Source organism: Callorhinchus milii, unplaced genomic scaffold, assembly GCF_018977255.1.
Source record: "Callorhinchus milii isolate IMCB2004 unplaced genomic scaffold, IMCB_Cmil_1.0 Scaffold17, whole genome shotgun sequence".
Lineage (NCBI taxonomy): Eukaryota > Metazoa > Chordata > Chondrichthyes > Chimaeriformes > Callorhinchidae > Callorhinchus > Callorhinchus milii.
In genome coordinates, this window is record NW_024704758.1 from 1,015,605 (window position 1) to 1,043,189 (window position 27,585).

The 27,585-nt window shown below is 38.0% G+C and overlaps 1 protein-coding gene across 5 annotated transcripts in view; it reads left to right on the forward strand.

Moving 5' to 3' along the window:
- The first annotated feature begins 545 nt into the window (after nucleotides 1-545).
- The window catches only part of phf21ab (PHD finger protein 21Ab), a 111,714-nt gene continuing 84,674 nt past the window's right edge, over nucleotides 546-27,585 (forward strand). For 4 of the 5 annotated variants that reach the window (XM_042341301.1, XM_042341305.1, XM_042341300.1 and 1 more), the window contains exons 1-3: nucleotides 546-676; nucleotides 1,472-1,504; nucleotides 1,911-1,976. In XM_042341301.1, coding sequence (XP_042197235.1) covers nucleotides 623-676; nucleotides 1,472-1,504; nucleotides 1,911-1,976 — 153 coding nt within the window. In that variant the 5' untranslated portion in view covers nucleotides 546-622. Of the gene's footprint in view, nucleotides 677-1,471; nucleotides 1,505-1,910; nucleotides 1,977-27,585 lie in introns of those variants that run through there. The other variant, XM_042341304.1, reaches the window with a different exon arrangement.

Sequence of the window (27,585 nt, forward strand, 5' to 3'; positions counted from 1 at the left end):
AAAAAATCTGTACTTCCCGGGGATCGATCGCGCTCCGCGGGCCCCGGGCCCCGGGCTATGATAGATTTGACGAGAGGGAGAGAGACGGAGGGAATGTTTTTGAAGTTGTTGTTGGTCGGGCAGCTCACCGCCCCCCTCTGGCTCGGCGGCGGCGCAGAGTGATGAGTCCGGTGGATGGGGAGAACTTGTTTTGCGCTCTCTCTCTCTCTCACACACACACACACACACTCTCCTCTCTCTCTCTAGTCTCTCTTTTTTTTATTATTTCTCCTCCCTCTCCATGTATTTATATTTATATACGTGATCTATTTATCTCTTGTGTATATAAATATCGAATAATAAAGCCAGCTGTTTATTTAATGCACATGTTAATCCAGCCATAGGCGCGATGTTTGATGGACTTTCTCTCTCCTGAAATCATTCCGGGCCCTGTTTTTGTTGAATGTATTTTTATTCTCTTTTGGCTGCCTGCGAAAGGAAAGAGGAGAAAAAGAAAAGGGGGGCTGGTGCTGCTGCTGGTGGGGAGGGAGGGAGGGAGGGAGGGGGAGGAGGAGAGATCAGGTCTTTTTTTTGGGGTGGCCCAAAAAAAAAGTGAAGGAAAGTGGCGCGGGAAGTAGAGGAGATGGAGTTACAAACTCTGCAGGAGGCTCTCAAAGTGGAAATCCAGTTTCATCAGGTAACACGGCTCTTTTCTTTCATTTATTATTTGTGCCTTATATTAATTTGAACCACTTCCTTTCTCTCTCTCTCTCTCTCTCGCTCTTCTCCCCTCTCTCTCCCCCCCCCCCCCTCCCAGCCCAGTCAATTATAAATCATGTCTGATCTGATTAGTGACATCCCCCCCCTCACCCCCCAAGTTGAGAATATAACATTCTGAACTTTTTTTTAACAAGAAAATGGGGCTGAAACTTCTCAGTGTTTTATTTCAATTTTAGTGCTGTGTTCTGGAAATGGGATGGTTTTTTTTGTGGGGGGAGCAAGTGGAGAGATGTTGGTTTGTTTCTACGTTTTATAACTAGGGAAAAAAAGTTATGATGTGACAGGAACTCACTGTTTGCTGTTACCTATGCATTTTTATTTTATAAATGTGAACTGGTTGATCCTGTGTAGATTTGTCTGCAATAAGCTGTTCGTCTTCCCTTATCCGTATATCCATCTTCCTGCGTCGCCACTATTTCTCAATTTAAACAGTTATAATGTAGAAAGATAAAATTGACAAACTTTTTTTATATTAATCGTGTTTTCTCTCACAATCAAGGCTAATATTGTGCATTGTATCAGAAAGTAAATTTCTAGAGTTGGTAATGTTAGTCCAGATTTATTGAAGAAAGTGGATACAGTTGGAGTAACACTTGACCTTTGAGAGGCTGAATTGATCAATAAAGCCAGGCCTCATGCAGTATTCACTGAGGCATTGTTTCTCTCATCTCAAGAACATTAACTTTTTCATATTTGTCTCTTATCTAAACAGAAACTTGTGGCCCAGATGAAACAGGATCCACAGGTATGTTATTTGCTTTTATCACCTTGGAGTTTTTAAAAAATATATAAATCATTGTATTTGGGTGGGGTGCAAAGCTATATAAAAATATCATTAAGTCATTTGGCAACAGCCTACAGTTTTTTAAAATTCTTATTTGCAATAGAATATTTCCAGGAAGAATTGTTTAATGTGAAGGCGCGTTACAATTGAGGCCTATTGCAACATCTTAAAACACTTTTGCAGACTCACTGAGACAAAGAGAATGATTTTTTTTGTTAGTCATTTTTTAATGGCTTTTTTGGCTTCCTCCCCCACCAGTATTCATCACATAGTGTTGAATGACTCATTTTCCTAGTGTGGTGTCAGGACTTCTATTAGTACTTTTTTTAAAAAAAGTAATATTACTTTCTTAAATTTTATTTTACAGAATGCAGACTTGAAGAAACAGTTACACGAGTTACAAGCCAAGATAACTGCTCTCAGTGAGAAACAAGTAAGGAGAAAAATGATTTGTGGCTACTCTGTATCAAGATAGTTTTCTGTTTTCTCCAGGGATGAGTTCAACCTAGAGGATTATGAGGAGCTCGCTGAAAGTTTTTAACACAAGTAGAGTTGGCTGATGTTACATTGGAAAATGCAGGAGACATGGCTGATCCAATAACGCTTATTGCACCTGTTACTATGTCTGACTTGAATAAGTTTCTAAAAAAAATGGAATTTCATAGATAAACGAAGTGATGAGCTTGTTTCTCAACTGTTGCAGCTTTTCTTTTGAAGTTTACATCTCCAATTGTTTGTCCCCTCTGAATCTCCCTCTTAGTATTTTTTTAAAAAAACACTGCATATATTTCTTCGTTCTCAGAGTCTTCTTAGTTTTATCTTCTTAGAAATAATTTTGTGAACAACTGAAAAAAGTGGCCGTGCTTCTGCAATTTGTCTAGTTTATTTTTTAGTAGGCATTTTTGTTGATATTCAGTAAACCTTTCCCTTACCCTCTTCTGTATTATTTTTCATAAGGCTCCAAGTCCTCCTTGTTCTGATTTAATTCTTCCTTTTGCTTGCCTGGCTTTGCTTGCCTATCTGAACTGGTGTGATGTGTGTGCTATTTGTGTAGGAGTTGACTCTTTCCTCTTTCTTCTCCCCCTCACCTCCCGCCCCCCCCCCCCAACCTTCCACCCGGTTCGGGTTTTTCTTTGTTTCTGGTTCTTTGTGCATTCAGTTTCATGTTTCTCTCACCCCTGCATTTGTTTCTTTCTCTTCTCTCCCCCTCGCACTCAAATAATATTTGTATAGATGTGCCTACATTTAGAGAGTTCCAAGTTCACATTTTTTTGGTGCTGAATGAATTCTCTTCAGCTGACTGAGAAATAAAAATCAATGCAGGTGATTAAAGGCAGAGAGGCATACATGTGCAAAATTATAGCAGTTTGAACTTCTGTCCCTGTTACTATTGGTGATGCTCTATGTTACTACTGGAACTAATTATTATTGTAATGTTTCAAATTTAATATTTTAGAAGCTTTTCTCTGATTTTGCTCCTGAACCTGTAAAGTCAGCCTTCAATCTTTGTCACGTGATGGTGCTTCACTAACCACGTGCGCCAACCACCACTGTGGAGAAATACACTTGAAGCAACATTTTGATTTTACTTGCTGTTCTCATAGTTTTTTGCTTTTAAAGATGTACAAAAATCTGAGTTTTTAGGGATAAATTTGATTTTGGATACTGTAATTACACAGTGAATGCCAGACTTCAACAATATCTCTGGCCTCTTCCGGAAAAGTGCTTTATGGCAAAGAATGAGTTGGATTTAAATTATTTTTAAAAATTGTTTACGGCCTGTCATAACTTTCAGTATTCACTACCTTGTAGATAATGGTTTGGTAAGATATTGTCTCGACTATACTTCAAATCACTGCCTATTCTTAGTTTGATGTTTTAATTTGTCAAAGTATTAATGGTACTTATTGCTGTATTGAAATTATCGATTGTATTCACCTACAAAAACATGCTGTCCGCAAGATTTATCTTACTCAATCATGCTCGCTATTAACTTTATATTAAATCCTGTGAAGCACTTGGATATTTTTAAAACATGATAAAGCGCACATCAAATGCAGCAACTATTAACAGTGAGTACCTGTATACACTTCTGATGCCATCTACCTATTTCAGGCAAACTATTTTAAACTGTAAAACATTTTCTGTAAATGTGGAAAGTGGGATCTTTAACTGTAACCCTTAGAGCGTGACCCTATGTCCAGAAACCATGACCCTCAAATGCATTTTTTTTATTTTGAACTGAGCTGGAGACTTTTTGTGCAAGATTTGTACAATTTTAAACAGTTTTACTGATCGTGAGTGGTTTGAACCAGGAGTCTTACTAATTAAATCAGATTTTTCTATGGTCCGGATGATCATATCTTATTGACTGAGCAGGGACTGTGTGATGATAAGATTGAAAGAAAATTGTATTCAATCATGCTTGTTACTAACTTTCAGTTTGCAAAAAAAGTGTGGCAGCATCATGGTAGGACATGTAGGTTTATTCCCTCTGCTGCTGAAGTCATGACCTTGAATGTTGTTTATTGAGGGGGCCAAATGGAAGCCATGGGGAATGTGAAGGGAGTTGTGATTTTTGCTAAATGAGTGACAGAGCAAAAGCCTGGATATTACGTTGTCTGTTCTAGATGTGTGGGATGGGGATACCTATGGACTGAGTAGAACATTGAGTAACTTATACCCTCAAAAAAATTGTATGTTGTAAATTTGGAATTCAGTAGTGTAGAAAAATGTACTTTAGAAAAACTGGTTCTACAAATCTACCTAGTATTTCTACAACTAAAGATGGATGTAGAAGTTATGGATGTAGAATAGTGAATCACCATGATGGGCATGTGACATTCCAATATGGTATCCACTTGAAATGTGAAAATTTAGCAGCAGTAGTTTTTCTAAATTTTGCCTTTCAAAGATGCCTTGTATTTTGAAAAGAGTGTTTCAAGCTCTTCAGCACTGAAGTGAAGTAATGGTGGGAGCAATTTGAGATGAAGAATTAAAGAAGTGTTACACAAGGCTTCTGTCTCACAGAGTTAAAGCGCTCCGGGATGCTACATAAATTCAAGTTGTTATTGTTAAAGCACATTGATTTAATGTGCCTTGGGACATCTTCCCAACGTGAAAAGCGCAATACAAATGTAATTTGTTGTGTCATTTATGAACTTAAAATAACACTGACTTGTGGTTGTACTATAGTTTTTCAAGAAATGTTGAGATTTCTCTCATCTATTTGGCGCATATTGTTGCCTATTTAAAGTATTTGCTCACGTTTAATCGTCATGTATTCACCTCCTTTTTAAATTTAAAAGTGGTTTTCATGGCAGAGTTGCATCACAAATCAATTGGGATGTCAGGACTTATAATAAAATAAGTTATAATGCACCAAGTTTTTGGTATGAAAACAACCAACTTTTAAGTGGTGGGATTAAAAAAAATACGCATTTTCACAATTGTGCACTGGCTTATTTCCTGTTTCCCATTGGATGACTATATATTTGGACATTTTGAAGGTATATTGTAGCAAATTTGTTAATCTTTATATTAAAATTTTGACATTGTACAGCTGAAGTAAAGTTAGACAAAGAGTATTAATTCCTTAAATAGCCGGTGGGTCGAAGGAAGTTATAATTAAAGAATTGATGGATACACTACAAACTGGATTGATCAAGTTGTTTAAAATCTGAACTCCAGTTTTACGTATTATCTATATAATCTTTATAAATGTAGTATCTCCCAATTATGAAAAAAATACGCACATACGCACTAACGTTTCATTTATTTACTAGAATTTAATCTGAAGCAGAGTACTGAGAAATAATATTGGAGTTTATAGAAAAATATTAATCTGATTAAGGGGTTGGATGACGTTGAAAGGTGGTAGAAGTGGAGCATTTTACAGCCTCTTTGAACCTGTGGATTTAAGACTATAACACTTAACATTTTTACACTGTAAATTGCATGAAAATAGCTTTTCTTTACAATTGTTTTGCAGACATTAGTGCTGAGTGTCCCCTATGTGATGACATTTGCAATAATGTTTATGATGGTTTTGGTAGAAGTTTGTTGAGGAATAGTTTCCATTCATTGAGCAGGCACTAATGTATTTGAAGAATACTACCCATTTGTGTGGAATATAAAACCAAACATCAGTGAAACGCCTTGTAAATCATATGAGTTGTGTATGTCCTTCATATAATGAATCTCTTACAGGTCCTCCTCTCAAACACCTGGCATTCCTATTGTGCCATTTATATTTGTGATCTTTTAGGTGAGTGATTTTTGCTGTAAATTGTTTCCTATTTCACTAAAATGTGGATGCTCCACTCTCTGTAAACATCATCTTGAACTTTTAGTGTAGGACACCCACTTTGGTAAAAGTTATTAGGTGAAACTCAAACTTCTTGTTTATTGTAATACCATCCAGGGCTTTAATCCATACTAACCTTATAATTTATGTGAAATCTGAATTAGAAGCCTATGATCTTATTCATGAAAGAGAACTATATTGAGGATGGATCAAATGGATCAAGATAGTGGAGAAGCTGGCCAGCAATCTTAATTTACTATGACCCTTTTTGTTATCAGTGTTGCTTGTTTCCTATAACTATATACAAAATTTGTTCTTTTTATCATTCTATAGACTCTATAATCCAGAGAGTGGATAATTGAATGTGCTACAAATTGTAATTTGGCCTTGGGGTTTAAATAATGCGAGAGCAAATCTTAAGCAGTTTATATATTCATTCAGACTCCAAATATGCTACAGGTTTGAATAAGCTTATGATATTATTATTTTTCAAATGGGGAGTTTTTTCTTTAGATTTGTTTTATTATTAGTTGTTGAATGCTAGTGTTGAACTACGATTATATGGTAGGAAGGGACTAACGAGTCTAGTGTTTTAAGCGCTCTGGGAGGTCTCCTGACGTAGTGAGTTACCTCTAGTCACCCAGTTGTTATTGTTTTACTGGACAGTAGTTTGTGGTCATACAATTGTGACTTCAAGAATATTGCTGAAAGTTGGTACTATTATATAATCTTGCTTTATAGATCATATAAAGACGTCTCAACAACATGATAAGGTGCTATGTGCAAGGATTATTATATATATTTTTCTTCAGTTAAAATGACACTGTTTATTATTCCCCACATGTGTTTCTTTTTCTCTCTGGGTCGAGAAACTATTTCTCAGAAGAGCAAAGATCCGGTTACAATTTTGCTCTCATCCATTCAAAGTGTTAAGCAGTTATATTGGAGTTCATGTCTTGGACAGTGAACATTATCAAGCTATTCTTCTGATGGAGGAGAAGTGCATCAGAGCTGGTCCTGTCCTTTGTATGCACAGTTTAACTATCTGAGATAAGTTACTGATTAGGTTGGCCACTTGAGTGGAGGACTGTTGGCATCCATAGAACCATACGCAATCAGCGCCCTCGGGGTAATAACATTTTGTAAAAGCATCATATGGGTGTTTGCTTAATGCCAGGCCCCCTCAGTACTTACTTTTATGTGCTTTTGTTTTGACTTGTTGAATGTTTAAAAACTCGCCCATGTTAAAATAGTAAAAGACAAATGGGTAAAGGTATTTTCGCTGCTAATTAGACCCCAATTTTCTGACCAAAGATTGTACTTGACTCAAAAAACAAATATTGCATGTACTGAACCTTTATTGTTTGCATCTTGATTCTGTACTAGACGAGTTAAGATGTGAGAGTGAAGGTCAACACTGCAGCTATGTTAAGCAAAAATCTTTCTCCTTTTTTGCTCATCATTTTTACAATGGAAATTTTTGAAAGCATTCTATTTTCCCTCTTAACTTCCCCCCCCCAGCAAATCATGCTTCACATCTGCCCTCCCACCAAAATAATAGTGTACTGTAGTTTCAGCGAGTAACCTGGAGTCACCAATGAAATATTCAGAATGTGTTTTCTTAAAGGGCTGCCTTGTAAAAATTTGGAACAAAAGACCTTGTGGTTCCCCTTCTCTCAAAAATAGTATAGACTATATTCAAACTCTTTACTTTGCTCAATGAGAACCCCTTTATTCTTTAAAATATTTGAGCAGTACATCCTTAAATAGCTGTTTCCATTGGCATCTGTGCCTCTTCAGCATCAAGTAGTGAAACAGGCTCAATACCGCCAACATGTTTCTCCCTACACAATGAGCTGCCGTGGAAACAGGCGGCCTGCAGCAGGATGGGAACATGTAGCCACAGTTCTCTTTGCACACATTTCAAAAGGAAGTGGCACGTTTTCTTTGTTGTAACATTTTTAAAGACAGAATCCCCCCCCCCTCCCTGCATTTCTCCTGGCTGTTTATCATGTATATATATATATATATATAGGGGAATGGTGGAGGAGGTTCTTGATTTTTAATTGGATTTGAGGTTATAGCACTGACGGCCTCTATTCTACAGCTTCTTCTAAAGGTGGTCGTAATTTTTCATGAATTAACTTTTGAACCGTTTTGTAATTTTTTTGAAAAGATGACTAATTCTTGTAACAATTGTACAGTTTAACTGTGGAATCAATGAATTAATTCAGCTTGTTTAAGTACATGGTTGGACTGGTTCTTTTTCTTTAAAATTCTTGGGACTGCTCATTCTGTAATGGATTAGTTACAGCATCAGTAATAACTCCCCTCTGAGCAGTTCCTATTAACCAGTCTTTCCCCTCTGTTCAGCCAGAGCAGTTCCTGTACAGTTGGTGTTCATAGTTTAATATACCGAATTACTTTGTGATCTTCTTTCTTTCCACCCACCCCATCCCACTTCCCATCCACCATTGAATAATATGCTGCCATTGTAAATGCTGTATTTAAAACCACAACTCTGAACTGGCAACTTAGTTCTGCCCTGATCCTCATTTTGTTGTGACAGTGAGTTGCAAGGAAGTCTAAACTCTCTTTTGGAGGTTACAATTTGAGATTGATCCCTCTTGGAATCCAGGGATCTTCAACTAGAGCTGGTGGCTGTCATCTTTTCTCTTTATTTTTAGGTATTTTGTTAAGCTATGGTGTGAAGTATATACAAGGGCAAGATAGATGGCTGAAGTGACCTACAATGACACCATTTGGAAATTTATTTGGGGCCCATTAATTGCTGAAAGTTTTGAAGGGATTGCTTCATGAGCAGAAACGAGATGTATCCTCTCATAAGAATAAACATTCACAGTGGTTGACATTTATTTAGCAACGCATTTGGTGCAGTTTTTTTCCACTTTATTATCCCACCTTTACCCTTGTTCTGTAATAAGGCAGCTTTTAAAATCTCTGATTTGATCGGACAATTCCTTCTCTCCACTTTTGTTATCTGGAACTCTGAGGCTTTCCCCTTCATGCAGGATTCTTATTTTTAAATAAAATGCTTTCACTGCAAATATTTCTGGGGACAAGATTATAAACTGCTTGCTCTAGGTGTGTAAATTATATTTCAACATGTTTATGGGGGGAAAAGTAATTGTTCATCAATTTTGGGTCACTTACACTTGGTCTGCCGACTCCATAAACATGCTCTGGTAAATTCACATAAAATCAGCAAAAGAAAATGATGATTTCAAACTGGGAGGCGACGATTACCAATGACATATTTGCTTGCAAAAACAGCACAGATTGAGAAGTAGCATTTACAGTGAATGTCACTGTAACTTAGTTTGTTTTCTGTAAATCATGAGTCTGTTGTATGTTCGATGCTTTTCTAAGATGAGCATCTACTAGGAGATGGATGTCTATCCCCTGTAGGGAAAATCTTACCAGTTTGTCTGTTTACGTGTGAAATGTGAGCTGTATATTAGCTGTATACTGAATCTCCCATTTCCTTGTATAAATGCTCAATTAGACCATAATTATCCAGAAATCTGGATTGTATGCTGTCTGATCTGTCATTTACATTTTAGATTTTTACAAATTATTTTAGTTTCCTTCATGTACAAGTTAAGAAATGTAAAAGTACACAATGGTATGATGGTTATCCTACATTTAGCTCCTAACTATAAATAATTTGGTAATTTGTTTTTAAAAGTAGTTGTATTTTATGATCAAGGTCTTTTCATGTGAATATGAACTGACAAGAATGATGAGGTTTCACTATATAATGTATGTAGGTAATAAACATCACAGTCATACGTACCAGCCTGGTTCAGTGGTAGCATTCTCACCTCTTAGTAAGAAGATTTTGGATTCAAACCCCACAATGGGACTTTGAGTTCATGCGAGACTGACATTCCAATACAGTGCCGGAGAGCACTATATTGTTTGAGTCACCTTCCTTCGGAATAGGTGTTAAACCAATGTCTTTTCTGCTGGTTCAGGTGGACATTAAAGATGTTTAAAAAGAGAAGGGAGTTTCTCCTGGTGTCCTAGCCAACAATCCCCCAGATTAAAAATTATGGGAAAAAGTGGGATAATATGACTGGAGTGAATGGCTCCATTGTGGGAACCAGCATCAGTGTAGATGCAATTGGCTAAACAGTTGACTCCTGTAAACTTTCTATGATTCTAATGGTGATTGTGTTCCAAGTAGACTAGTTCAAATCGTCATCCATTCACAGAAGTTTATCGATTGATAACTGTCTTAATGAAGTAATAACATTTTCAAAGTTTACCCATGACCCCCAATTTTTTCCAAAGCTAAGACCTTCCTCATGGTTCAGTATTGTACAAAGCAGCGCATTTTCCTACTAGGCCCCAGAATCAAAGTTGTTAAGTTATCAGGGAGATGCATATTAAAACAAAATCGTTTTTATTTAATTTCAAAATTGTTGATGCTTGAGAGTAATTCTCAGGCTGTTAAAAAGTTATTGTAGTTTTATCAAATGGAAATTATTGGTTAAGTGAAACACCACGATTTTAAATCAGCATTATACCAGCTATTCTTTTAGAATGAGTTATTATGTTTATTTCCAAGTATTCATTTTACATGGAATAATGTGCTTGTTACAGCTGAGTGTATTGCTTTTTAAATATAGTTGAGCCATTTAAACTTTTCGTTCCTGCAGTTCATAAAGTCACCTGAGCTCTAACATTGGCTGTTTGAAGCATTGTCATCTGTTTTGTAACTGCAATTGCTTACATTCATCCTACCTATTTTGATTGCACTGAGATTGTATTAAATGGGAATGTTAAGGGGTACCTTTGAGTACTCTAGGTTATACATTTAATGTAAACTATACATTTATTAAAAATTAAAATGAATAACAGTGAAATTTAAATAGAGTAAATAAAAATATTGAAATTCTCTACACACAGGTGGGTTTATGGCTCATAGAATTTTAAAGTTTAATGACTATTTGTGGGACACTCCTGTGTGCAATTGGCTGCCGTGTTTCACTCACAAAATACAGTCTACGGTATACTTTACGGTATATTCTGAAACACTTTGAGCCATCTCGAAGGTGCTATAATCAAACGTAAGGATTATTAATATTACTGGTTGATTTTCTGGACAGTAGGAATGGGTCCGATGAAAAAAGGAGGAAACTGTAACCACCTTGCCATATGTTAGCGCACATTTTGATTACGTAGAGCTGGAGAGCAGTTAGCTTTCATATATTTATTGTAGGTTTTGTTGTTTACATGGATGAAGTAAAAGAATAAGCCAGTTTTAAAATGGCATGAAAGTTTAATGTTTAAACTTTTAATGTGGATAAATACGAAGTGATGCACTTTAGGAGGAAGAATCAGGAGAGGCAATACTTGCTAGATGGACAATCTTAAATGGGGTGAAGGAACAGAGAGACCTGGAGTTCATATAAGTAAATCTTTGAAGGTGGCTTGACAGGTAGATAAAGCTGTTAAAAAGCATATGGGGTACTGGGCTTTATAAATAGGGGCATAGAATGCAAAAGTCAGGAAGTTATGATGAACCTTTATAAAACGCTGGTTAGGCCTCAGCAAGAGACTGGGTTCAGTTCTGGACACCACACTTTAGGAAGGATGTCAAGGCATTGGAGAGGGTACAAAGTAGATTTACCAGGATGGTACCAGGAATGAGGGACTTCAGTTATGAGGAGAGGCGAGAGAAGTTATGATTATTCTAGGGAAATAGGATATATAGCTAGTCCTCAGTGATTAGAGCACTCGCCTCGCAAGCGAGAGCCTTGGTTTGATTCCCGGCAGGGCGAAACCTTGGGCAAGTTTCCTTACTCCACATGCCTAATAATAATCCCTCAAGAAAAAAATAATAAATTGGTCACTTCAATCCACTACTGTTTGTGGGGTGCTGCTGTGCGCAATTGGCTCCTAGGTTTCACCCACAAATATACAGTCAATTCACTTTACAGTATATTTTTTGAGAAGTGTATTTTTCACATCTGGAAGATGTGAAAAGCACTATGTCAAATACTAGGATTATTATTTATTATTCTCCTTGGAGCAGAGTAGGTTAAGAGGAGACTTAATAGAAGTTTTCCAAATTATGAGGAGATTCAATAGGGTGAACAAGGAGAAACTATTTCCGCTGGCGGGTGGGTCGGTAACCCGAGGACACTGATTTAAAATAGTTGTTAAAGGAAACTGAGGGGATATGAGGAGAATTTTTTTCATAGAGCGAGTTGTTCAGGATCTGGAGTGCATTGCCTGAAAGGGTAGTAGAAGCTGATTTGATAACAACTTTTAAGAAAGAAGTAGATAAATATTTGGGAGGACAAGTTTGCAGGGCTGTGGGAAGAGAGCAGGGCAGTGGGATTGATTTGGATAGCTCTCTTCAAAGACGGCACAGACACGATGGGCTGAATGGCCTCCTTCTCCGCTGTCTAATTTTATTTTCCTATGATGCCTCCTTCTGTGCTGTAAAATTCTATGATAAGAGAGAATTTAAACATGGAGGTAACAACAACAAATTGCATTTATATAGCGCCCTCCACGCAGGGTAGCTCCTCAGAGCGCTTTGAATATGCTCTCTGGAACAGATACACCAAGTCCTTCCTCCTCGGTGACATCCAATATTCATCAAGATGATGAATATTAATTACATGTATTCATTATATTAAATATACCATATAACATATTTAACCAGTCTATCATCCACTAGGATAGACAACAACAACAACAAAATACATTTGTAAAGCAGTTTTCACGTCGGGCGGACATCCCAAGGCGCTGAACAGTCAGCAATCAGGATCCTAGCGTGAGGGATAGGGGCAGCGTTGGGATGAAGGAGGGGCAGAGGGGGTGGGCGGGCAGCTGAAGGCATGCTCAAAAAGGAGGCTCTGGAAGGAGGCAAGGGAGGGAGTAAGGTGAAGGAATTGTGGGATGGAGTTCCAAAGAGTGGGGTCAGAGAAGCTGAAAGCCCGGCCGCCGATGGTAGGGCGGGTCGGGCGGGAGATCTGGAGCAGGCCGGAATCATACACTGCACAGATCTGGTACTGTGAATATCTTTTTGTAAAATGTAATCAAAATGAGATTGAACGTGAATAAAAAATGTATACAGTAACTTGAAGATTCCTTATATATTCGGTGCTTTTCCAAGAAATCTTGAATCTGGATTTTTGTGGATGAATTTGAACAAGGGTGCTTTTTAAATTGCCTATTTAATCGCTTCTATTCTGAGTGAAACCACACTAAAATGATTATGCAAAACACAATGTTTGCAGGAAATATACAAAAGATGATTGACTTGCTGGCTTGTAACAGTCATTCTGCCAAGCAATGCAAACTGTGTGCACATTTTGGGGAACATTTTATGCTTGGTTACATAAGATGTTTCTGCCTGTATGATTAATTCTTTGTGGATGTGAATAGAGGATGGATTGATATGTTGGAATTCTGTGCTTTGGGTCACTTGTTTGGATTAGAGACGCAGTTATCTGGGACTCACTGCAACCTTGTGATTAAATTTTAAAGGGGTAGAGTCAGAATTAAAAGTAAATATTTTTAACGTTCTTGCGAGCGTTGCCCTGCGGAGCAACACAAAAGTGCCGAGGTGAGTTTTGTAAGTATGCAAAACTTTAATGAATAAAGCTTTAATGAATAAATAAGCTTCAAAATTTTGTAATGTTGCAACTATTTATACAGAAATGAGTCGGTGCAGCATATTACAACACTTGTACCAAAATGGTCACTGTGACGAAAGTTCATTCTATTTCATGTATTTTATTCTGATGTTACTCCATGGGTTCTGAGCTTTGATGCTGGGTTTATTTGCATGTTTTTTGTGCTAGGATTACATGTCTGGTGTCAGTTATTGCACCTGTCTGTTGTTGCATGTTTATTTTAGAATCGGCATATTTTAGACCCTGGAAGGATTGTTCTTGAGCAATAAAATTATTACAACCCTGTTATAATTTGCTAGTTTAGATTTTTAAAAATCTTTTTCAAGAATTGTATAATAATAACATGCAGTTGTAGTAGATTGTTTGCATAGAATTTATAATAATAATAATCCTTACATTGCATGGCATACACTGATATGAATTATGCAGTGGAGCTGCATAATAACCGCATTATAACATGCTTCTTTAGAGATTCGTGTTGACATGCGTTGGCAGAGTGGTCAGCCTTTTTAGCTTCCTGCGCTAAGAAAAGGCTGACTTCAAGGTCTTCAGATTGCTGCTGACATCATTTCCTGCTTTTGCAAAGGCATAACAACCAGGAGGTGACGTTGTTGGTGACATGATCACCTGGAAGTCAGACATTTAAGTCCAGTGAGCCAGCCAGCTGCATGCATTTGCAGTGAATCTGGCTATTACGCCTGTTGCACAAATTGGAATTTTATGGTTCCCAACCACCGCAATGGAGCTCTACTCTATATACTGACAAAGTAGTGTTACACACAGTTATGGTGGAGCTAAGCTCGTTATAAATATGTAAAATAGACTTCCTGACTAAAGTAGCTCAATTCAGGGAGAATCGATGACAACAACAAATTGCATTTATATAGCACTTTTCACATTGCGAGGATGTCCCAAGGTGCTGGACAATTGATGATTTTCACTCGAGCTGGGGGTTGGATTCAGGAAGGGAGGATGTCAAGGGGATTGGAGGTGGAAAGATAACTGAAGGTACGGTGCTCAAAGAGGAAGGTCTTAAGACAGATCTTCAAAGTGGTGAGGGAAGGAGCAAGATGAGTTTCAGAGAGTGGGGCAGAAAGGCTAAAGGCCTGACTGTCACTGCTGAAGCAGACAGGGTGGGGTGAAGTGAAGCAGGCTATTTCCTAAAGTAACATTCAGCATTGAAAGCAATATCCCCCCACCCCCACCTTCCATTTATTGGTAGGTTGCCTAAATTTATTTTTCTGAAAATTTGTGAAGAAAAAGTCTGCTAGAATTTAATAATAATATCTGTTGAAAGCTATCCAAGAATCTGAACACTGGTGATATAAATATGAATTGTGCTGCATCTCTAGTCAGGGATCTGCTGATCTTTAGTTTGCTTTGTTGTGCAGTATCTGTTTCATCGCCACTTTTTTTCTTCAAATAGTTCACTTTCTAAAGCTTTGAATATTTATGAAAGCTTGGAATTTGAAGCAGGATTTTCTAAATTATGAAATGGAGAATATCTAAATCTGATTAATGCAACCTTTTACTTTATATGTTTTTAAGGCCCTTCTCAAGATCTTGCTCTTTGACCATGCCTTGGGCAACCCTCTCACGCTCACCCCCCCATATCCTCCACACCTCTTGATTCTAACCCCCAGCTCTGGTACAAACCCTTGACTATCTCGTGCCTTGGGATGTCCTTCCGATGTGAAAGGGACAATATAAATATAATTTGTTTTTGTTCTCCTGTTAGTCATTGCTATTGCAGAATTTGTGGAAGGGCCATGTGTATGAGGAATATATGAGAAAGTCTGTCTCCGAGGTTTAGCTGTGTAACTCCTGTAACTTTTCACATTGGTTAAAATGACCTCCCCTCACTTCCTTTCTTCAGAAATCTACTCATGCTGTTTTTTTGAGCAATGTAAGTAATCTATTAATTTGATTTACCTAACTGGTGGACGTATTAACCGGGATACTTCTGGTAAGACCAGGTGATCCTATAATATCCTATAAAACTGATGTTTTATGTATGATGCTCATGGTGCAGCTATGTTGCCAAAGGAATGTGCACCCACTTATTTTAGTGAGTCTGTTTCCTAAACTTTCAATTGATTTTAAAATGTTCACAACAACAAATTGCATTTATACAACATCCCTGGTTCACTGAAACCAATTGAAGTTAGATATTACAGTTCTTCCCCACAAACGTATATTCTAATATTGCTGTTGAATATTTTCAACCTCTCCCTGTCATCTGCCTATTTTATTTGGGGTCATTATTGGTTATCTAGCGTCTAGTTAGAGAATGGTAGAGAGAGGAATATGAGGAGATTAACCTGCTCAGCAAGAGGAATTTAGACTGGTACCTAGTGTTCTAAATGCAAAGGAAAGTTAAAACATGTTGCTTCCTGGTACCTAAACCTGCTTCTTGCAAGAAGCAAGATTTGTCCCATCATCCAATCACTTTCTAATTATCTATTTGAATGCCAATCAATAGTTGTTACTAGAGCTCCCAAAAAAAGTCACTACACTTGGCTTTATGATGCCAATGTTACCAATTGTTCTGCTTATAATGTAATACTCTACTTGTTAGTAGATGGTTTAAATACAGTATTCCCAACCTCTGAAAACTGGTTGCGTGGAACCAAAAGCATACTATATTTATTAATTTGTATTATGAAGTCAGATATGTATCATCAAATTTGTAGGAAATAATCATTATTGATGAACTCCTCCCCCAAGTAATAAAACCTGTGTGATATTGGTGACCTTCAGATCTCTTTCTTGTGAATTCAGAAACTACTTCAGCAAGTTTCTTCCTGAAATTTACCGGTTCAAACCTGAAATGAATAATTTCTGGTAACTGCTATTCATTGCCCAGTTTATTTCTGATCCTGTTCCACTAACTGTTGGGGTAAATTGGTGATTAATTACCTATTAGTAATTTGGAAAATATTAGTGTGTTTTCTTATCTGCCAGTTCAATCTATTGATGTGTGTATGTATATTTGTGTCAGCCTGGTTCAGTTAGTGGCACGTTAACCTGAGTTTGCTCACAAATGTCTAAATCCAGATATAGTCATTCACTTTCAAACGAAAAATATCATTTAAAGGTGTTATCAAATGCAGTCTTCCATCCAGGGCTATCCGTAATTATGGTTTCAAAGAGTGCAAAACACTGTTTCATTCCCCATAAAGCAATCTGTAAAAAGAAAATGGATCTTGTATATAAATCCACTGTATGTTCAAGGAGCATTCACACACCTCCAGGTAATTGTACTCATGTGACATTAGGGCAACATAATCTTGCAGTGTGTATGATAATTCCTGATAATTCAACCCGGGCTAAACTTGTCACTTCCACTTAAGTCACCATGCTGCAAATATCCCGGCTGCTTCCCCATGCAAAATATTATTAAGGGACTCCGCTTTATTTGTCACTCCACTTAACACATAAATAGTTGCATTCTAGAAATTCATATGAGTACTTACAATATAAAATTGATTGGGTAACATCCTATAAGGTGGCGTCTTGCATTGCAGTGGCCTCCAGCTTATCCTTTAACTGGCATGGGCGCCCAAAGGAGATTGGGCATGCTCAGATGACCGCAGAGGCCTCTGGACTATTGGAGGCCTCTGATCTATGGCCTGCTGCACTGCTTCTCGCCCTATTGTGTGACAGCATAGGGCGGGAGGTTATGGAGCGGCCCTCTAATAGATCAGAAGCCTCTACGTGCGTAAACTTGGCTGAACGGCCAAACCAATCACACACCTCCTAGTGGCATGAAGGACCTATGCCTAACTCGCCACTGCGGATAATGCTGAGCTCTTTTTCCTTGGAGTGACGAGTTATAATAATATAATAATAATCCTTGCATTTGATATAGCGCTTTTCACGTCGGGAGGATGTCCCAAAGCGCTTCACAGAACACACTGTAATTGACTGTATATTTGTGGGCGAACGCGGCAGCCAATTGCGCACAGCAATGTCCCACAAACAGTCGTAGTTTAAAATGACCAATTTATTATTGTTTTTTTGTTTTGGAGGGATTATTATTATTAGGCTCTGTGTGGAATAAGGAAACTTGCCCAAGGTTTCGCCGTGACCTGCCTGGAATTGAACTCAGGTCTCTCGCTTGCAAAGCGAGTGCTCTAACCACTGAGCTACAGGACTCCAGGAGTTATCAAGAGTTTACTGTATACAAAAAAGTTTTCTTCTGTTTTTCTCCCAATTCATTTTAAGTTCTTCGTCTGTTCCTTAAGATTGGTGAGTGGGATAGTCCAGTTCTCAAACATAGCGAATATCAATACTGTTCTTGAGGCCTTTCCAGATGTAATAGATGAGTTGTGCCGGAATGGGCTCATTCCCTTTCCAAAATTGCACTTACTAGAATTGTTTCTTTTAAAAGTTGGGAGTCAGCCTTGAATATGTATTTTTCTTGTATCCTAGCTGTAGTAAATAATGATGCATCAACGGATTGGGATGGAAAAACTCAGTTTCATTATTTACACAATCTAATTTAAGTTTTTATGCTGACTAGTTCAATCTAAACGATTACATTTATTTAAATTTAAAGCAGTAACTGATATTTTATGGAAACAGTAACTATTTTGGATTTTTCTGATTACTTGTACAAGCACAACTGAAAAGCCTTCTGACTAATATCTACAAGTTAAATAAGATTTAGAGCCAAGTTTATTTAATTTGTCCACACCAACAAAATATTGATTACTGAATTATACTGCACAAAATATTTGTGTGAATTTGATGGCTTGCATTCCAAATTATGCAGAGAGTGAACAGTTTTAAATCAAATAACCTCAAAATTTTAACATTCATTACAACTAATTTTTGACTATCAAGAACTTCACTGGTCTTAACAATTAATTAATCCATGACTGTTTGTGGGACACTGCTGTGCGCAATTGGCTGCCGCGTTCGCCCACAAATATACAGTCAATTCACTTTACAGTATATTCTGTGAAGCGCTTTGGGACGTCTAGAAGACGTGAAAAGCGCTATATCAAATGCAAGGATTATTATTATTATTATTAATCATAATAATATAATAATCCTTATTTAGTTACTACATCCTACGCCATGCATTTGTTTTTTGAATTAATTGTTAAAATAAAAATGAAAAATTATAAATAGCCCACTTTATATCCCTATCATCAATTACGTATGTGTAACAGCATTGTCTAGAAAATATTGTTAAATATATTCTGCAGCAGCATGAATGTTGATAGATTGTAACACATCTTAAACAATTACTTAACTATAACTGTGATAGCACTGCTGTATTAGAATATGCAAATCATTCCTTTGCTTTGCATTTTGTCATTTTGAATCAGTCTTGATATTATTATATTATACAGGGGCTGCCCCAGGCCTTTGAGCCTCAGTAATAATGTATGAAACTTAGTAGTGCTTTCAGTATTTGAATGGCTTGTGTACAGTTTCATACTGCTGCTATGCTGTTACCTTGATATCAGAAATAAATTGTGGACCCTCTTTGTGGTTTATAATATACACAAGTTGGTCTGGATAAAGTAGGCTGTTTGTCTTTTTTTGTGGTGTTTTACATTACTGATCCTGGCATATCAAAAGTAGATTTAAATTCTTATGGATGACAAAAAAAGTTTTTTTTTTGCTAGAATGTAGTTGTTTTTTTAGTACCAGATGCCTTTATGTAAAACTGCTCTATTTCTAAAATGTTAAATTACTGGCTACTCCTATTGAGGTGAATTAGTTTTTTTCATTCAGTTTGTCAAAAAAAATCAAGAACGTTGAGCTCAGATTGTCCTTGATATGGTGATGTTTTGGAATTGATTGCTAAAATGCATTGGCACATGTCCTTACTGAATATATAAATCATAGTTTGTGCATTTGTAATTGTGAAAAACGTAAAATATTGTATTGGTATGATGAAACTTATTGTCTAGTTTCTCTCCAGTTGATCTCTCATCAGGACAGTAAAGGTGAGATTCTGGAAGGGAAGTCTCAAGGGTGTCACAACTAGCTTTGAGGAGTTGCAAAAATTACGTTATTTTGACACAGTGCTGGGGCTTTTCCTTGTCTGAAGAATGATTAGTAGAAGCTAAATAGCTGCTTCCTTCTTAAAGATTCTTTGTTTTTGTAATTATATAGATAGTCCTGTAGCTCAGTGGTTAGACCATTCGCTTTGCAAGTGAGAGACCTGAGTTCAATCCCAGGCAGAGGGCGAAACCTTGAGTAAGTTTCCTTACTCCACACAGAGCCTAATAATAATCCCTCCAAAACCAATAATAAATTGGTCATTTTCAATCTACAACTGTTTGTGGGGCATTGCTGTGCGCAATTAGCTGCTGCATTCGCCCACAAATATACAGTCAATTCACTTTACAGTGTGTTCTGTGAAGCGCTTTGGGACGCTCCTCCCGACGTGAAAAGCGCTATATCAAATGCAAGGATTATTATTATTATTATAAGAGAAGCCACTGATATTTTACCACAAATGACCCTAACCACAAAACAGAAAACTGATCCACGAATCTGTTATCTGCTTGGAATGAAGACTATTTCTGTAGACAGAAAATGGCTTCAATATTAATTAAAGGGCACTATATAAATGCATGTTGTTGTTGTTTACGCTCTCCGTTTCCTCCTCATATAATCTGATCCTTCTCTCCGTGCCTCAGGGACACCGGACAATTGTGGATATTGCCCATATAATTGTTAGGATCAGCTAATTCAGACAGGGGTCCATATCTAGAACCTGCCAGGTATATATGTATATTTCTATGTAGGAATTCTAGCCACTCCATGAGTACACCCCATAAAATTGTAAATCAATACTGTGTTCAAGTTCAGTTTAAAACTAAATGGTGCTGAGGAAAAGTTAAAGGACTTAATTTTGTTTTTGATTTATGGTATTTTGACATGTTGTAGGTTGACACGTCAACTTTGCTCTTGTGGTTGACATCAGAACATTTTGAGTTACATTAACTGAGTGTCAGCTATTTTGATGTTCATCAGCCACTAGTACAGTGGATCTTTATAATAGTGTAGCAATTTTCTGAATAATTGCATGATGATGGATTGTCAGGAGTGAGTTAGATGTATCTTAAATATCAGCTTAGTTTTCCCACTTGTCTGTAAAAACCTAATGACCTGAGATTCCAAACATACCTATATTCATAGAAAAACTAGCAGTGAAGATGACACGTTATATAACTGAAGATTATGGGAGGTGTATATTTGCAGAAATATGTATTGTTACCGGATCAGTTTTGAGAGATGGGAGGGGAGTAAACTACTTCAGTATAAAATAACAATAAAATGGGATGGGAAAAATCGCATATGTATTTACAGGATGTAACACACAGATGATATCCTGAATATTGAGAGAAAATCTATGTGCTTTAATAAATAAATAATCTTAGCATTTGATATAGCGCCTTATCACGTCTCAAAGCACTTAACAGAATATACTGTAAAGTGAATTGACTGTATATTTATCTAATCTTCCAAATCTCAAATATTATTTACCTTTTGTATTATGGTTTTGTCACACTTTCCTATTGCTCTTCACTATCAGAATTAGAATAACCACTGCTATTAACAGCAAATTGATCTTTGTGACAGGAAAGTATGTTTTAATGTACCACTTATATTGATCAGCTGTATATTGGAAAGAAAAGCTTTTTTTGTCCACATTTCTTCTGAAAGTTGAATACAGATTAGATATTTTTAAGCAAGCTTGTATATATTTAGAGATTGATAAATAATAATAATTTGGATCTTGATCTACCAATGGGGCTCAGATGACATTTATATCTGACATCTGGATCCGCAGTTTTGAAATGTCTCCAGTGTATGAGTGTAATTATATTTATTTTCTGGGATATGTTTTAAATTTAGGTTTGTGACTTCTAAATTTGGTGCACTCAATGTAAATGCATGCTGATATTTCTGTGAAAGGGTTAATCAGAAGAATTCTGTAGTCTGTACAACAGTTTTAAAATTATTTCAGAAAGTTGCAAACTCAGAGCTTCATTTTTGTCGTCTGTTTGTTGCTAAATTTGTCTATTTGGTTAGGTGGAGTTGCTTGTCAACAAGCATCCTTTGATATTAGACTAAGTCTGGACATAACCCACCTGGGTGTGTGAGACACTAAGTGTCAGCTATAATTCTGAGACTCGGAGAGTGCCTTTCACAAGTGGATGGAATATAATGACTGTTTGGCTCAGGGCTCAGATAACTATATGGAGTTTGGTTATTCAGCAGTTCTTACTAATAGGGTTATAAATTCAGAAGGATCCTATACTTCACTCTAAAAATGCTTCACTGACAAAAGCTTGACTGAGAAGAAAAAGTTATGTATGATTAGCAATAGTTTTACTCGGCAGAAGTTTATGCAAAATCCAAGATGGAGTGTTGTAGACTGTTTTTGTAATTTTTTTTAAAGAAGAGGAGAAAGAAGACATTTTGATTTCATCATTTTAAAAATTACTAGAAGAGAAATCTATTAATTTGCAGACTCAAATTGCAGTAAATTATTGTAGTGTTAAATGGAAATTTGAAAGCTTAGAAAAGCTTGAATTGCTTCAAACGAAGACACCTCAGAATATTATTTGTTTCAGCAACCACTTGATAACAACAAAAGTGAAACTATGATTGTACTTTTGGATCTCCGGACACACTCCAGATATCTCTGTATCATTGTGACTCTGAAATGTGGGACGTGATCAATGCTGAATCAAGCTTCTAAATTAAATTCTCCAGTTTGCTTTGCTAGAAACATATATGCATCACTGCTTGATTTGATTAGCTCTCTGAGATGCTCCCCCATGTGAAGGCACTATATAAATGCAAGTTGCTGATTTCTTGGAAAGTTATTTTATTTTGAGAGAGTTATGAAAGGCTTTGCAGAAGGAAAATACAGTGTATACATTTAGTTCAGTTCACAGTCAACAGGTTCAGTTCTTTGTAGGTTGCTACTTTTTCTTTCCTGTCTAGCTACTTTAAACTCTCATTAACTCTTTCCAAACAAACTATATTCAACAATTAACTTTTAATTTGATGATGGAAACAGTAAGGTACATTTTCTTTTATGTTTTTCTAGCTTGTAAGTACAACTGATGAGCACTTTCTGACCTTTGCAAACTGTTTACTTTTATTATAGTAATTTGCAAAATTATCCATATCCAAATGGGTAATTTTAACTAATTTATTGTTTATATGAAATTGCCATGTATTATTGGGAAAATGTTTTAGAACACAGAATTTCTGAATTAAAGAAATTGTTTTAGTGTGATTTTGTATTTGTGTATTTGAAATATGTTAATATATTACATTACATATTCAAATAACCGAATATTCATGACTATTTGTAGAGCTAGGATGTTCTTAGCAACAGGCAGAAATATCAGTCAACCTTGATGTCAACTTAGTATACTTAGACCCTTGACAATAGAATATTTTGCTGATAAGTGACCCATCAGGTTGATAAAGCTGTTAAGAAAGCATAGGAAGCATGATTTGCTAGAGGGATAGAAATGAAAAGCAGGGAAGTTATGCTAACCTTATATCGAACCTTGGTTAGACCACACTTGGAGTACTGTGTACAGTTCTGGTCCCCATATTATAGAAATGATATAGAGACACTGGAAAAGGTGCAAGGAGATTTACAAGGATGATAATGGAACTGTGAGGTTATACCTACCAGGAAAGGTTGAACAAACTTAGAATCTTTTCTGTTGAAAAGAGAGCGGTGACCTAATAGAGGTCTTTAAAATTATGAAAGATTTTGATAGAGAAGATGTTTCCACTTGTGGGGGAGACCAAAACTAGGGCTCATAAATATAAAATAGTCACCAATAAATCAAATAGGGAAGTCAGAAGAAGCTTCACCCAGAGAGTGGTGGGGATGTGGAGCTTGCTACCACAAGGAGTAGTTGAGGCGAATAGCATAGATACATTTAAGAGGAAGCTAGATATGTACATGAGGGAGAAAGGAATAGAAGGTTATGCTGATAGGTTTAGTTGAGGAAGAGCAGGAGGAGGCTCATGTGGAGCATAAATGCCGGCATAGACCAGTTGGGCCGAATGGCCTCTTTCTTTGCTTTTAGTTCTGTGTAATTCTATGACTTCCTGCCATGTGCAGAAACTAATGTTGTCATCTGCAAGTAGGTCTGGATGAGGCACCAGGAAGTGCTGGTGATATAGGAGACCAATGAGCTCCCCTGAAATTAGTTTACTATTTACCTTAACACTAACCCTTCAACACTTAATCCATAATGCATGAAACAGTGTCATACAATGTCAGGGATTGTTGCAGCACTAGTTATAGAGCACTTTTATGATTTAGAAACTTGGATGTACACATATATTGGATTGATATGCAGCCATTTGAACCTATAACATTTTATCCACTTGTGCTCTACCTTCAATATTATTGGGGAGTTCCTCTTTCCTTCTTCTCTCACCCCTTCCCCCCTCCCCAATTCTGTGTAATCCAGGAGTGCCCAATTATTCTGATCCAGCTGAGACTAGATAACCCTAGCTAATAATAATCCCTACAAAACAATAATAAATTGGTCATTTTCAATCCACGACTGTTTGTGGGACACTGCTGTGCGCAATTGGCTGCCGCGTTTCGCCCACAAATTTACAGTCAATTCACTTTACAGCATATTCTGTGAAGCGCTTTGAGACGTCTAGAAGACGTGAAAAGTGCTATATCAAATGCAAGGATTATTATTTATGCTTAGAAGCACATATTAACACTCAAACTGATGTTTGGACATCACATCTTATTGTTTATACTTTATCCAGTAGGTTAGGGTGGTCCAACTGGTGGCCCATGGGATAGTTTCATCTGGCTCCCCATTTCATCTGGCCCACCTGCTCCCTCCATAACCCACAAATATTATGTTATGTCTCTGGAAGGGAAACACAAAAACAATGCTTGTGCAGCCCACAGACATTTCTCAAACAGGGCATACGGCCCCCAGCAGCCAAAGGGTTCGATCACCCTGCAGTACAACAACAACAACAACAACAACAAGATTCCATTTATAAAGCGCCTTTCACGTCAGGAGGACGTCCCAAGGTGCTGCACAGTTGGGTCATGACCCGAGCAGGGGGGAAATGGTCAGGGTGAGGGAGGGAAGGGAGGGAGCGAGGAGGGGGGAAATGGTCAGGGTGAGGGGAGGGAAGGGAGGGAGCGAGGAGGGGGGAAATGGTCAGGGTGAGGGGAGGGAAGGGAGGGAGCGAGGAGGGGGAAGAGAGTCGAGAGGGGAGCTGAAGGCACGGTCAAAGAGAAAGGTCTTGAGACCGGCCTTGAAGGAGGAAAGGGAGGAAGCAAGGCGAAGGCACTGGGGGATAGAGTTCCAGAGCCTAGGGGCTGAGAGGCTGAAGGCCCGACCACCGATGGTAGGGAGATTGGGGCGGGGGACGTGGAGCAGACCGGAGCCGGAGGAACGGAGTGTACGGGCAGGTAGGTAGGGGGATAGTAGGTTGGAGAGGTAGGAGGGAGCAAGGCCGTGAATGGCCTTGTAGGTGAGGGTGAGGATCTTGAATTCTCTGGGGGATGGGGAGCCAGTGGAGGTGAGCGAGGGTGGGAGTGATGTGGTCGCGGTGTCTGGTGCGGGACAGTACACGAGCTGCAGAGTTCTGAATGACCTGCAGCTTGTGGAGGGAGGTGGCGGGAAGGCCGGCGAGGAGAGAGTTCCCATAGTCCAGCCTTGAGGTGACAAAGGCGTGAACCAGGGTTTCAGCAGCGTGAGGGGTGAGGTAATGCCGTAGTCTGGCGATGTTCCGGAGGTGATGGAAGGCGGTGCCAGTTGTGGTGCGGATGTGAGGGAGAAAGGACAGCTCAGGGTCGAACAAAACGCCGAGGTTCCTGACTGGCTTTGAGAGGTGGAGAGTGCGGCCTTGGATGCTGATGGTGTCGGCGCCTGAGGTGCGGAGGCGCTGACATGAGCCAATCAGGAGGGCCTCGGTTTTTCGCACGTTGAGCTGAAGAAAGTTGTCTCTCGTCCAGGACTCGATGTCGGACAGGCAGCTGTCAGGACATCGGTGGTCGTGGAGTTGAGAGTAGAGGAGGAAAGGTAGAGTTGGGTATCATCCGCATACATGTGGAAGTTAACTCCATGTCTGCGGATGATGTCACCAAGGGGGAGCATAGAGGGTGAAGAGGAGGGGACCGAGGACAGAGCCCTGAGGGACACCACATGAGACAGTGCGGGGGGTGGAGGAGAAGCCATTCGTCGAGACAAAGTGAAGACGGTGAGAAAGGTACGACCTAAACCACTCAAGTAGTCATTTGAGGGAGCCTTGCTCAAAGATTTTAAAGCATCCAACTCCAGCGATTTTAAAATAAGATTGTTCTACCTTATCTCAAAATCACCAGTGGTAATAAACTGTTCAAAATCACAAATTGACAATTCTACAGCCCTATGGGGGCAGATTCAGTCCTAGCCTCTACTGCTTCTATTCTTCATGTGGTCTATAGATGGTGCACAAGAGTGACTTGGAATTTCCTGTTACTGCATCTGTAAGCAATTGACCACAAAGCTGTGACACAGCACATTGAGAGCCATTATAGCCTTCCATTTGTGTACATCAAAAAATGTTGTTTTCAAAGGGCACAATCATTATTGCATTTGGCCTACTGCGTGGCCAGGATTAAGGTAACTGAAATTGGTGAACAAACCTTTCTGAAGGTGACAATATTGTTAACGTTACAATAAATAGGGAGGAGCCTCCAAATTGTGAAATATTAGCATTGATTTCCAGAAATGCCTCTATCAAGCAACTTAATCTTTTTTTATTTCACAGGTTTGAGTTTTAATTTGTTCCTTGGCTTTCGTTAGGAATGAGAATTGACATCTAACCTTCCGTTGACATCCAGTGGAAATTTTGAGAATTTATTTGTGAAGAAGTTGACCCCTTTTTGCAATTTTTAAAACCGTTACACTTGTTCTTCAGTTACAAAGCATCTTAAATATTTCATTCATTGTTCTTGTAGTATAATGTTAATTTGTGGTGATGATTGGCTTGTGGATGACCCAGTTGACCAGCTCTTAATGGTTAGGACTCGTGCTGCTGCTGCAGCTCTGTGACCGCTCATCAAGAATTTGACGCAAGGCTTGGATTCTGTTAATCTGGGAATTAAAGGAAATTGTTTGTGGTAGCGCTTCTTTGGTGAATGTAGCTCTTCCTTGCTTGACCTTCAAGACAAAGCTAGGCCATCATGGCTACGTATTTAGAACACAAACTCACTTGGCTCAGTCCAGAAAGGAGTTTTATTCAAAGGAGATGATTGTAGCTTTAATCCTTCATCCTGTTCACTGTTTATTGCATCAGCATGTCATTTGAATACATAATTGAAACCTTTGATTCTTCTGTATTATAATAATAATCTTGCATTTGATATAGTGTCTTATTTCATTTTTGAGACTTTTGAGACGTCTCAAAGTGCTTTACAGAATATACTGCAAAGTGAATTGACTGAATTTTTTGTGGGCGAAATGCCCACATTTGCAGTTATTTAAATTAGTCTTCTGATGCTCTTATCTTAATTTAAAACTGATAAATCAGCAAGGATTTTAAGCATTTCCTGCCTGATAAACCTCAAGTTGTATTTCTAAAATGCCCTTGTTTCCATGTAGCAGCAGTGTCTTAAGTTCTTATTAATGTCAGTCTAACAGTATTTCTTGCTACTTTGAGTTAGAGAGGATGCACTGAAATATCTTGAGCATTCTGAGTCATTGAGTGACATATATGCATTAAGGACATTAAATTGTTTGTTATGTATGTGCAAATTCTCAGTTATTCCAGTCATTGTTTCGTAGTAAAACTGAATAGTCCTAAAAGCAGCTGTAAGCAGTCTTTGTTTGACCCCAGCATTTATATTCGGTGGGAATGAGACAGTTGGTTGATTTCTTTTAGGTAAATACACTACCAAGTTTAGTATTAAAGCATAATAGTCATCAAATTGGCTGCCACCTTCGCCTACAATATACAGTTACTACACTTCACAGAAAATCCTGCGAAGCACCCTGAGATGTCCTTCCAATGTGAAA